The sequence below is a fragment of the Oryctolagus cuniculus genome, chromosome 3, assembly GCF_964237555.1.
Source record: "Oryctolagus cuniculus chromosome 3, mOryCun1.1, whole genome shotgun sequence".
Lineage (NCBI taxonomy): Eukaryota > Metazoa > Chordata > Mammalia > Lagomorpha > Leporidae > Oryctolagus > Oryctolagus cuniculus.
Genome location: NC_091434.1, coordinates 107,991,508 through 108,003,961, shown reverse-complemented (window position 1 = coordinate 108,003,961; position 12,454 = coordinate 107,991,508). Strand labels below are relative to the sequence as shown.

The 12,454-nt window shown below is 37.4% G+C and overlaps 1 protein-coding gene across 13 annotated transcripts in view; it reads left to right on the top strand.

The window, feature by feature from the left end:
- Window positions 1-6,336: 6,336 nt before the first annotated feature.
- The window catches only part of R3HDM1 (R3H domain containing 1), a 127,876-nt gene continuing 121,758 nt past the window's right edge, over window positions 6,337-12,454 (top strand). For 12 of the 13 annotated variants that reach the window (XR_011387308.1, XR_007920687.2, XR_011387309.1 and 9 more), the window contains exons 1-2: window positions 6,337-6,475; window positions 7,761-7,971. Coding sequence is in view for 9 of the 13 variants with exons in the window: in XM_051849608.2 (XP_051705568.2) it covers window positions 7,801-7,971 (171 nt within the window). In the remaining 4 variants the exon portion in view is untranslated. Of the gene's footprint in view, window positions 6,476-7,760; window positions 7,972-12,454 lie in introns of those variants that run through there. The other variant, XM_008258521.4, reaches the window with a different exon arrangement.

The window sequence follows — 12,454 nt, the reverse complement described above, 5'->3', positions numbered from 1 at the left end:
TGCTTCGAGTCCCGTCTCTTCCACTACCCATCCAGCTCACTACTAATGGGCATGCTAAGGCAGTGGAAGATGTTCCAAGTACTTGGGCCCCTGTTACCCATGGAGAAGTTCTTGATTCCTGGCTTTGGACTCGCCCTGCCCCATCCTTTGCACACATTTAGGAAGTGAACCAGTGGATGTAAGAGCTCTCTGTTTGCCTTTGCCTCTCCTTGTCACTCTGCCTTTCAAATAGATAACTAAATCTTTCAAACTATAAATAAATTTTAAATATTATGTTAACCTACAATAACCTTGTTCTCCTTGTATAAAATTGTAGGGTTTTTTTTTTTTTTTTTTTTTTTGGTTACCTAACTTTTCAGTTTGTTTATATTGTGGAACCTAATATTAGGCACTATACATAATGAAATAGTAATTTGGTTTATCCTTATCAATATTACGTTTTTATTTCTGAAAATTCTATCTGAAATTTTCACTAACAAACTACTTATCTATAGAATACTTCAGCAAGCGCATAGAAAAATGGCACTGAAAGGTATGTTTATTTAGGTGTAATAATATTGAAGACTGTGCATAGTTTTGTTTTGTTTTGTTTTTTTGACAGGCAGAGTGGACAGTGAGAGAGAAAGAGAGAAGGGTCTTCCTTTTGCCATTGGTTCACTTTCCAGTGGCCGCCGCGACCAGCACACCGCGCTGAACCAATGGCAGGAGCCAGGTGCTTCTCCTGGTCTCCCATGGGGTGCAGGGCCCAAGCACTTGGGCCATCCTCCACTGCACTCCCTGGCCACAGCAAAGAGCTGGCCTGGAAGAGGGGCAACCGGGACAGAATCTGGCACCCTGACTGGGACTAGAACCCGGTGTGCCGGCGCCGCAAGGCGGAGAATTAGCCTATTGAGCCACAGCGCCGGCCCCATAGTTATTACATGTTACAAATTTTCTCTGAGCTTTTTGAAGACCCCTCGTATATTTCTGAAGGTAGATCCTGACTTTCCACACATGTAATAATTACTCTTGGAATAGAAGTGCTCTATAAACACAAACTGCCACTCTTCTTGGAGCCTATGCATAGTAATATGGTATTTTAGCTAGGAGCCTGTAATGAAATGCCAAGCAGCCCTGGTTCACATTCACACTTAATAGCTGTGTGACCTTACACAGATTTCTTAGTTTCTCTATGCCTTAGTTTGTAAATCTGGGTAACAATAGGACATACTTCTCACAATTTTGGAGGGCTTTAAATGAATTAATTATGAAAGATTTTAAAGCACAGTCAGACACATGGTAAAAAAAATTTTTTAGATTTATTTTTATTTATTTGAAAGATAGAGTTACAGAAAGAGGTAGAGACAGAGAGAAAGGTCTTTCCGTTGGTTCACTCCCCAAATGGCTGCTACAGCCAGCTCTGCACTGGCCCAAAGCCAGGAGCCAGGAGCTTCTTGCGGGTCTCCCATGTGGATGCAGGGGCCCAAGCACTTGGACCATCTTCTACTGCTCCTCCAGGCCATAGCAGAGAGCTGGATCAGAAGAGGAGCAGCCAGGACTAGAACTGGTGCCCATGTAGGCTGCCAGTGCTTCAGGCCAGGGCTTTAACCTGCTGCGCCACAGCACTGGCCCTGCACATGATAAATTATATACTATCGACAGTTACTAGTGGAGGTTAATTTTATTTTGTAGCTTACTTATTCCTGTCATTTCCCCATTCCCTTTTTTTTTGTTGTTGTTCATCTTGACTTACTGGAATTTTGGTCCTTAGTGGTGGAAATATCTCATTTATATCATTTGTCCTTTTAATCTGTTTATGTTCTGTATTGTCATTTAAAGATTTTAAAATCTTGAGGTGCCAGCATTGTGGTATAACTGGTTAAATTGGCCGCCTGCAGTGCAGGCAACTCACAAGGGCTCCAATTCAAGTCAGGGTTGCTCCACTTCCGTTCAAGCTACCTGCTAATGTGTCTGCCAAAGCAGCAGAGGACAGCCTAAGTGCTTGAGACCCCACACTCAAGTGGGAGACGCAGAAGAAGCTCCTGTCTCCTGGCTTTAGCCTGTCCCAGCCCATGCCATTGAGGCCATTTGAGGAGTGAACCACTGGATGGCAAACTTCTCTCTCCCTCCCTCTCTGTGACTCTGCCTTTCAAATAAATAAAATAAATCTTTGAAAGAAGAAAACTTTTACAAGTTTTATGAGTTTTTACCATTGATGGCTTCTAGATTTTTGTGTTTTGCTCAGAAAAGACTTTCCCATGCAATAGTTGTACATTTCCTATATATCCTAGTGTGTTCATGGTTAGAGTGGTTTTTGTTTGTTTGTTTGTTTGTTTGTTTTTGACAGGCAGAGTGGATAGTGATAGAGACAGAGAGAAAGGTCTTCCTTTTGCCGTTGGTTCACCCTCCAATGGCCGCCACGGCCGGAGCGCTGCGGCCGGCGTACTGCGCTGATCCAAAGGCAGGAGCCAGGTGCTTCTCCTGGTCTCCCATGGGGTGCAGGCCCAAGCACTTGGGCCATCCTCCACTGCCTTGCCGGGCCACAGCAGAGAGCTGGCCTGGAAGAGGGGCACCCAGGAAAGAATCCGGCGCCCCAACTGGGACTAGAACCCGGTGTGCCGGCACCGCTAGGTGGAGGATTAGCCTATTGAGTCGCGGCGCCGGCCTAGAATGGTTTTTTAATAGATTATGATCTTTAATTTTTACCTGTAATTCCTTTTTGTTTATGGTTCCAGGTACTGTCCTTTTTTGTGTATATACTACTGATGATTTTATACACATATATGTGACATTTCTCTTTCTGACTGCCTAGTAGCTCAGAAATTTTATGTAATCAAATTTCTGCCATGTCCCTAATAAGGTAATAAGTTAGTGGTTGGACGAATTTTTTTTCAAAGTCAAATAGGAATTTTGAGTACATATACCTGTCTCTTTCAGATTGACACTGATTCTGAGAATTTTAGTTTTTAAATTAACAATAAGGACTGAGGTGTATGCAGTTAATAAGTGCCAGCCAACATTTTAGTCATTTGGGGTTTTTTTTTTCCTGTAAATTGTATTTCTAGTTTGGAAATTTCCCAAATTCTTCTGAGTTCCTTAACCACTTTCACTTACTATATAACTCTGTATGTAATAGAGTATTAAATGTAATTGACTTCTAAACCTTGTGCTGGAGACCCGATGTGCTATGTTGATCTTGTCCACTTGACTTTCTTGTCTACAACAGTCAAGTTTAATGCTTTGTTCAGTTACATTTTCTATGAAGAAAATTGAATCCTATTGAATCCTTCCCAAGCATTAATTGGCCATTTTTATTCATAGGCCTATTGTGTTAAATGATGTGGTTAAATGATTAGCAAGATGGGGTCATTCATTGATTGTATGACTTTGGACAAGTTGCTTGACCTCTGAGCGCTCATAACTTGCATGCTGAATTATACTCTTGGACAAGGTGGTAGTTGAGATTTTGGGTATTACAGAAGATCTTGGGTTCTTAAGAGGATTTTCTGAGGTGTTCACCTCTTCAGATTTTGTTCCCTTCTCCCCCTGTACCTGTTGCCATACTTGGATTCTTTCCCTTTTTTTTCTTAAATGGATTACATCCTTGCTTTTACAGAATTTGAAATTTAAGGGATTCATGATTAAATCATTAAGTCTCTTTGCAAAATGTACACAAACAATTTGGCTGCTTAGTGCTGCCATCTTGTGTCTATCATCTTATGAGAGAAAAAATAAGTGCAGAGATGTTTTGTTTATGTTTAGTTTTGGTGCAACTTGAAAAATGCTAGACTTTTGATTTAGTTGTTTAAGGTACCTTGGTTAAATTGAGATCATACAGTGTTAGTTTTAAAAAAAATGCTTTGACATTTGGTTGTGATAATTTCCATTATTCCTTAGTCAAATGTAGTGAAAATTTATTTGAAGATATATCAAAGTTCTTAATTGCTGTGCTGCAGTAAGTCTTCAAGAATTGATGAAATTATTAATTGCTCTATGATACATTCTCCACTTTATTGGTATTAGATCTCTTGCTACTGAGACCCATTTATTTATAGTTTTTTATCAGATTAAAATTATACTGTTCTGTTTATTGACAACAGATTTCTAAAAGGAACATTTAAAAGCTATATAGTTTTTTAGAGTTGTTTAGTTACTATGAGATATTTACTTACACCAAGTAATATAAAATGAAATTGTCTTTAAAAACATGACATGGAGAGAATTTTAGCAATGATTTTTCAAATATCGCTAAAAATAGTCTTTATACACTTTATACTTTTTTTCTTTTTTTTAACTTTTATTTAATAAATATAGATTTCCAAAGTACAGCTTATGGACTACATTGGCTCCCCCCACCATGACTTCCCTCCCACCCGCAACCCTCCCCTTTCCTCTCCCTTCCCCCTTCCATTCACATCAAGATTCATTTTCAATTCTCTTTATATACAGAAGATCAGTTTAGTATGCATTAAGTAAAGATTTCAACAGCCTGCACCCACATAGAAACACAAAGTGAAAAATACAGTTTGAGTACTCATTATAGCATTAAATCTCAATGTACAGCACATTAAGGACAGAGATCCTACATGAGGAGCAAGTGCACAGTGACTCCCGTTGCTGACTTTACAAATTGACACTCCTGTTTATGGCATCAGTAATCTCCCTATGCTCCAGTCATGAGTTTCCAAGGCTATGGAAGCCCTTTGAGTTCTCCGACTCTTATCTTATTTAGACAAGGTCATAGTCAAAGTGGAAGTTCTCTCCTCCCTTCAGAGAAAGGTACCTCCTTCTTTGAAGACCCGTTCTTTCCACTGGGATCTCACTCACAGAGATCTTTCATTTAGTTTTTTTTTTTTTTTTTTTTTTTTTTTTTGCCAGAGTGTCTTGGCTTTCCATGCCTGAAATACTCTCATGGGCTTTTCAGCCAGATCCGAATGCCTTTAGGGCTGATTCTGAGGCCAGAGTGCTGTTTAGGACATATGCCATTCTATGAGTCTGCTGTATACACTTTATACTTTTAACAGATGATGTGGGCTTCTTTTAAAATGTTAAGACACTTGTTATTTTGTACTTTTAAAAATCCAGAATGTTGTTATTGTTCAAATTCCATCGAGTGTAACTCTGGAAAAGAATCTTTAAAAATCATAGTTTGCTCTCATTGTGGCACAGTGCATTAAGCGACTGCTTGTGACTCCCACATATCAGAGAGGCCTTTGGAGTCTGGCCACCTCATTCTGACCTAGCTCCCCACCTGGGAAAGCAGCAGAAGGTGACCCAGCTACTTGGGTCCCTGCCCCCCTTAGGGAATACCTGAATGGAGTTTCTGGCTTCTGGCCTGTTGCAGACATTTAGGAAGTGAACCAGCAGATCAAAAATAGCTTTGTCTTTCCCCCTGTGTCAGTCTGCCTTTCAAATAAATAAAATAAATTTTTAATGATCTTTTTTTTTTTAAAGTTAGAGTCAAAGGGAGGCTGAGAGAGAGAGAATGGTCTTCTATCCACTGGTTCTCTCCCCAAATGGCCATAATAGCTGGAGCTGCACTGATCCAAAGCCAGGACCCAGGAGCTTCTTCTGGGTCTCCCACATGGGTGCAGGGGGCCAAGAACTTGGGACCATCTTCCGCTGCTTTCCCAGGCCACAGCAGAGAGCTGGTTCAGAAGTGGAGCAGGTGGGACTTGAACTGAAAACCATATGGGATGCTGGCACCTCAGGCGGCAACTTTACCTGTTATGCCATAGCGCCAGCCCCTAAAGTAAATCTTTTGAAATAATTTTTAGTTAAAAAAAAATCGTAAATCTAATTAAAAATGAATCTTAACAAAGAATGGGATGAGAGAGGTAGTAGGAGATGGGGTGATTTGTGGGTGGAAGGGAGGTTATGGGGGGAAAACAACTATAATCCAAAAGTTGTACTTTTGAAATTTATATTTATTAAATAAAATTTTCTTAATCATAAATCTTAAAAAAGAGTTTCTAGTTGTGATCTTAGGGAAACTTTTTTTTTTCTTACCCAAAATACTATCTGTTGTATGCCACTGACCACATTATAGATTACATCACCTATCAGTGCACTTTCTATCTTCTCCCTTCTGTTTCACTGATGAGCTCTAAGCCTAGCTGACTTCTTCAGGTTCACATCGCCAATACATGTCAGAGTTAGTTGTAACTAAGGGTTCTGACTCTTATAACAAAGCTACCAGCAGTAATATTTTTAATTTCTAAATTATTGCAGAGTATTCCATTTACCTTGGTTGTTTCATTTAAATATTTCTTTTATTTTAACTTTAGGCCACTGACAGGTATGATACATTTGATCCAAGACAGTCCATTTCAGTCCAAGAATCCACAGTGGTGACAAGGACATGGGACTCCTCCTGCCAGATTACAAATGGTTCAATACAATTGACATCCTGGCTGACAACTGTGAAAAGGAACCTTGGATTATTTTATTTTATTTTTGTGGAACACCACAATCCCAAATCTATATTACACATCAGGTAATACCTTAACTTTTCAGATGTGTTTATTAATCCCTGATATATCTATTTAGATATTTAGTTGAAAACATTTTTTATCTATCAGTTTGGAAAATTCAAAAGTTCATTCTCTAAACTTTTGAATTTTCCAAATTGATAGATAAAACACAAGTCCTGCTGTTATTTTCTCTCCATGTTTGATTAGAAAAAAACTTCAGAAATACAGAAAAATATAAGAATTTCGTAACACTCATTGCAGTTTGTCAGTTCTACCATTAATGTTTAACTATTCCTACTTTAACCTGTATCTGTCTATCCTTGTGTTCATCTCTTGATTTTTAATTTTTTGATGCATCTCAGAATAAGTTGAATACCAAGTTCTGCTATTTTTTATATATTTTTCATATGTCCTAAAATTACAACTATTTTATACTTTATATATTTTCTCATGTCCTAAAATTACAACTATTATGATACTTTACTATCTGATATCTAATATGAAATTTCCATTGTTCTTCTTACGTTGAGTAATATAAAATAGATTGGCTTCTTAATGTATTTGATCTCATAGAGAATCTATATTTTAGTATATGGTAATAATATGCTATTTGGCATTGAGTTACATAAATCAGGAAAGTTTTCAGTGATTGATTTCATATTGTTGAAAAGAGTTGTTAATCCAGATTCATAAGTGTGTTTTGTATAGAATGTCATTTATTTTAAGAGAAATTTTTTGGCATTTACAGTAATTCAATAAATTTTTAATTTTGGAAACCCAGATGAGGGTTATGATAGGAAAATTTTTTTCCACAGGATAAAACTCAATATTCCTTTAGAGAAAAAGATTTCATCTAAATATATGAGGAAACTTCAAAAATTCATAGAAAAATAGAACCAAATGATAAGTTTATTTTGCTATAAAAATTTTTGAAGTCCCTGCAGTTTTTCTATAATTCACATTTTGCATCAGCTTTCTGACAACCTCTCATTCTTGCATCAGTCTTCAGCCAGTCATTACTTCCACCTTGATCTGGGTTGTTCCTTAATGTTTCTTAAGAAATTTCATGAGTAATATGTGAATCTGAATCACCTGCTATCCTTGTTATAACTCTTACCTCACTATATTGCGATTTTATTTTTTCTTTTAATTTATTTACCTATTCCTTGAAAGCAGGACTTTGGCTCTTATCTTTGTGCATTTCAACATTGTTCCTGAAGCACTGAAAGCACTCAGTCACTATTGTACGATAACAGTGGAATGTAAAATATGTTTAAAACTGAATTAATTTTTTTCTTTCTTGCTAAGGCTTCAAGTTCCCTGTAGAATTCTAAAATAACCTTTGCTAATGAGGATGTCTGATACTGTTACTGTAAAAGATGAAACTGAAACAATGAAGGATTTGGAGGCAGATATGAAAGATACAACCAGAGTTGAAAATCATATCAAATCAGAAGCCTATGGGAAGATTTTGGCGGAGAAGAATGAACGTTGTATTGACAACAATATTGATTTGCAGGTAAACTGGATTTTTTTCCTTAGCTACAAATACTGTATATTGAGTATATAATTATACTTCTTTTCATATAAAACCAACTTTGCAGAATTCCAAAAGGCTAAACTGACCCATTCAGGACTGCTTACCGGCTGATTTTTAGAACCATCTTGATATGCTTTCTGAGTCTTACCTCTTTTATTTGTTTATATCCTATAGCATACTTTGGCCATTGTTTGTATGTGGCCAATGCGTTTTTATTGACTTTGCTAATGCTGTAAGAGTTCAAAATTTAACCTAAGAGCTCTTAGAAGGGCAATAGACTAAAACTGCAGAACATTTTTTGGCCAGGGGATTTCTCTATATAACTGGAAAAAAAAAAAGAGTTTGGTGGGGAATAAAAGTCACTTGATGATGGCTTCTGGTACTCTGCATATGTGATAACTTAAAACTAACCACAAACAAGGTTTCCAATCCGAGGCATTGAGGGAAATTTAATTGATGGATTCAAAGCGGGTAAGAGTGGTTTCAAGTAGTATTTTTCATACTCAGTTCTAATATGAGGTGTTCCGTCTATCTCTTAGCTCAAAATGATAGATTAATTTTGAAACTTTCTTTTAATATCTCATTATTTGTGGACCATGAAATGGAACAAGACTTGGTTGACTAAATTTCTATTCTACAAAGTATCCAAAGAGGACCCTTTCTGATGTTAAGTGATTGATGGGTTGACCTAAAGAATCCAAGACTGCTTGTCTCACATGTGTAGAAATTTGGTGTTGGACATTAATTGCTAGAATATATGGAATTCTAGGTTCATCTGGATGTAAGGCACCTATCCCTCTAACATGGGGTGGGGGGGCTATGCAATCTGTCTTCTCAGGTAGCAGCTGAGGAGTCTGAGAGAATGTTCTGTGTTAACTACCACATATCAGAGAAAAAATATGATATTTGTCTTTTTTGGAGCTGGCTTATTTCACTAAGCATATTAAACAGAATACAAAAAAAAAAAAAAGGACATCCTGTAACATGATTGTTGTCTTAGCCCTTATTTATGCTCCTGTGGAACTATGGTCTTCCTGCTTTTTGCTTTTTGAATATTATGGTTAGTGGTGAATTAAGCCTGTGATTACAGAGTGGTTTGAAATTACGTCTTTGCAAAAATTAAAGAAAAAAGAAGGAAGGAGGGGATTGAGAGAGGGAAGGAAGTATGGTTATCTTTTTAGAACTGTACCTGTGAAATCTGTTCTCTTTATATTAATAAAAATTAAAACCAAAACAAAAAAGCGAGAATGTTCTAAGACAGCTAAGCAGAAATTCAGGGTTTATTATGACCTATGCTTCGAAGCCCCAGAATGTTACTTTGACTGTCAAGTCAATAAAGGCAGCCCAGGAGAAGGAGAACTTAGACCCCATCTCTCGTAAATTGTAGCCACCTTTAATCTACCATAAAATGTTATCCTATACCACTGTCTTTCACACTAATGTTTTTAGTTTAGCCTTGTGAATAAAAAAAATTATTTTTGGAAAAAATACCATATTATCATTTCTATCTCTTAAAGATTGAGAGAGCTACATGTCAAAAATTATAACTGTAATTATAGGTAAGGTAAAGCCAGTTATATATTATCTCATTCTTATTTTCAGTCATAACTTTGTTTTTTCTGTTTTATATACCAGATACCATGTGAAACAATGATAGCAACTCCTACAGCTATGGAAAACCATTTAGGCCCCACTGATTAAGTATATTCAAGTGATCATTATCTAAGAAATTATGAGAAATAACAACTTTTTGCAGTAATTTTTATTAATAGCATCTTTTAAAGCAACGAAAAGTACTTTGCCTGTAATCAGTACACTCAGTGATGGCAACATGCCAGTATCCTGATTGCATCAGAGAGAATCTGCTAAAATTCTGTTGCATTTGTCATTGAAATAATGAAATAATTTTGTTTCAGTATGTTTTCCACACCTCATGTTCATTCTCCCAAGTCATGGTCATCAAATGATTAACTTGGGTTATTGCATTTCCTTCCATGTCTGTTAGCAATAAGCACAAAAACTTAGAGATGGCCTCTATCATCATGGCGTGGCTCTTAGTAGGAAAATACGTGCATAAGTCTACCATTTATCAAAAAGCTATTCTGTGCCAAGGAAATACTGTGGTAAATAACATATGTGTTTTCTTTGACCTTGCTTTCCGTATAGCATGCAGACTAAAGATTGGGAGGTTGAGAAAAAGAAAATTGAGAATTTGTTTTAAGTTAATTCATTGAATGCTATATTAATTCTTTATTCAAATGTTCTTTAAAAATTTACCATTTGAGAGCTGACTAATTTGAGATTTTGAGGACCAAGATATCCCTATTCAAGTACCTCACAAGTAACTTATCATTAAAATAAACAGAACAGACTTAAGATTTAAATTCGGAATGGGAGTAGCTAAAACAAGAAAACTAGAAAATATTTTTCACAAAATAATAGATAACAAAGCTATTTTAAACATCATTAGGGAATAGAGTGTTTTGATTTTTAAAAGTCTGGCTGTTATATGAATTCTAAAATACAACTAGACATTTTGTCTTTCTTTGTTATCTAAAGGTATCTTAAATAGCAGCAATTATTTTTACTCAAATTTGGGCATATGTAGCAATAATATAGGTTTTTTATTGTGAATTTTGAGTAAATAGTTTATTCTAATAGAGTAGTAAAAAATTCTCTACTTTCCTCTCATTCTGAAAATCAGCTAATGTGAATACTAAGGTACTTCAAAGAGCTCTTGGAAAGTTGAAATCAAGTTTAGAGACATACAGTGCAATGCAGCAAGGTAAACCACTGCTTGGGAATACTGCCTCCCATATCCAGATGCCTGGCATCTCGACCCACTTCCAGTTCCATTCCTGCTTCCTTCTCATGTTCTTGAGAGGCAGGAAATGATTGCTCAAGTACTTGAGTCCCTGCTTTCCACATTGGAGGCCAAGATGGAATTCCTGACTCCTGGCTTTAGCCTAGCCTGGTCCCTTCTGTGGGAGTCAATTAGAAAATTAACCATCACATGGAAGATGTTTATCTTTCTTTCCTTTAAGATAGATTTATTTATTTATTTGAAAGTCAAGAGTTACACAGACAGGAAAGAGAGGCAAAGAGAGAGAGGTCCTCCATCCACTGTTCTGCTGGCTCCAGAAGATGTTTATTTTTCTAACTATTTCTGTCTCCATCTCCTCCTCTGTCACTGTCACGTGGCTTTTCCAATAAATAAAAGACTAACAAGTTTTTAAAAATATTTGTATTTTTGTGCAAAAACCTGAAATTCATATGTACCTTTTTACAATATACATTTTTATGAAAAATGTGCATTTGGGGCTGGCGCTGTGGCGTAGCAAGTAAAGCCACCACCTACAGTCCCAGCATCCCATATGGGTGCCAGTCCAAGTCCCGGCTGCTCCACTTCCAATCCAGCTCTTTGCTATAGCCTGGGAAAGCAGTAGAAGATGGCCAAAGCCCTTGGGCCCCTGCACCCGCATGGGAGACCCAGAAGAAGCTCCTGGCTCCTGGCTTCCAATGGCGCAGCTCCTGCCGTTGCAGCCAACTGGGGAGTGAACCATCAGATGGAAGACCTCTCTCTCTCTGCCTCTGCCTCTCCTTCTCTCTCTGTAACTCTGACATTCGAATAAATAAATAAATCTTTAAAAAAGGGAAGGAAAAAACTGCATGAATATTGATTTTTTTGGTACCAAAATAAAATTATCTTTTAATAATACATTTTGCCCATTTAATAGATGCATTTTGATAAATTAAAAAAGTTATTTTTAGGCTGGTGCCACGGCTCACTAGGCTAATCCTCCGCCTGTGGCGCCAGCTCCCTGGGTTCTAGTCCCGGTCGGGGTGCCGGATTCTGTCCCGGTTGCTCCTCTTCCAGTCCAGCTCTCTGCTGTGGCCCGGGAGTGCAGTGGAGGATGGCCCAAGTGCTTGGGCCCTGCACCTGCATGGGAGACCCAGAGGAAGCACCTGGTTCCTGGCTTCGGATCAGCACAGCATGCCGGCCGCAACATGCTGGCCATAGCGGCCACTTCGGCCGTGAACCAACGGCAAAAGGAAGACCTTTCTCTCTGTCTCTCTCACTGTCTAACTCTGCCTGTCAAAAAAATGCTTTTAAAAAAAGTTATTTTTAAATGAAAATATGTCACAACTTCTTTAATACTATGAAGACTACTCATGATCTTCTACTCTGCTAAGAATAATATTTGCATAATGATAATTTCATCAAACTGAAGAGATGCCAGCAGACATGAGATCACCTCAGGTGGTTCCAGAGATTATTTTACACAACTCCTTGAGCATTTCATGTACAAGTAATTCTACTTGTATGGCTCTTAGCTATTTTTTTAAAAATTTAGTATATTTTTTACTCAAGATTTTCTTTTGTAATGTAATCTTTTATAGACATTGTAGGATTGCTTTTGCAAGAATTTTTCAGGGCCAGCACCGCTGCTCACTAGGCTAA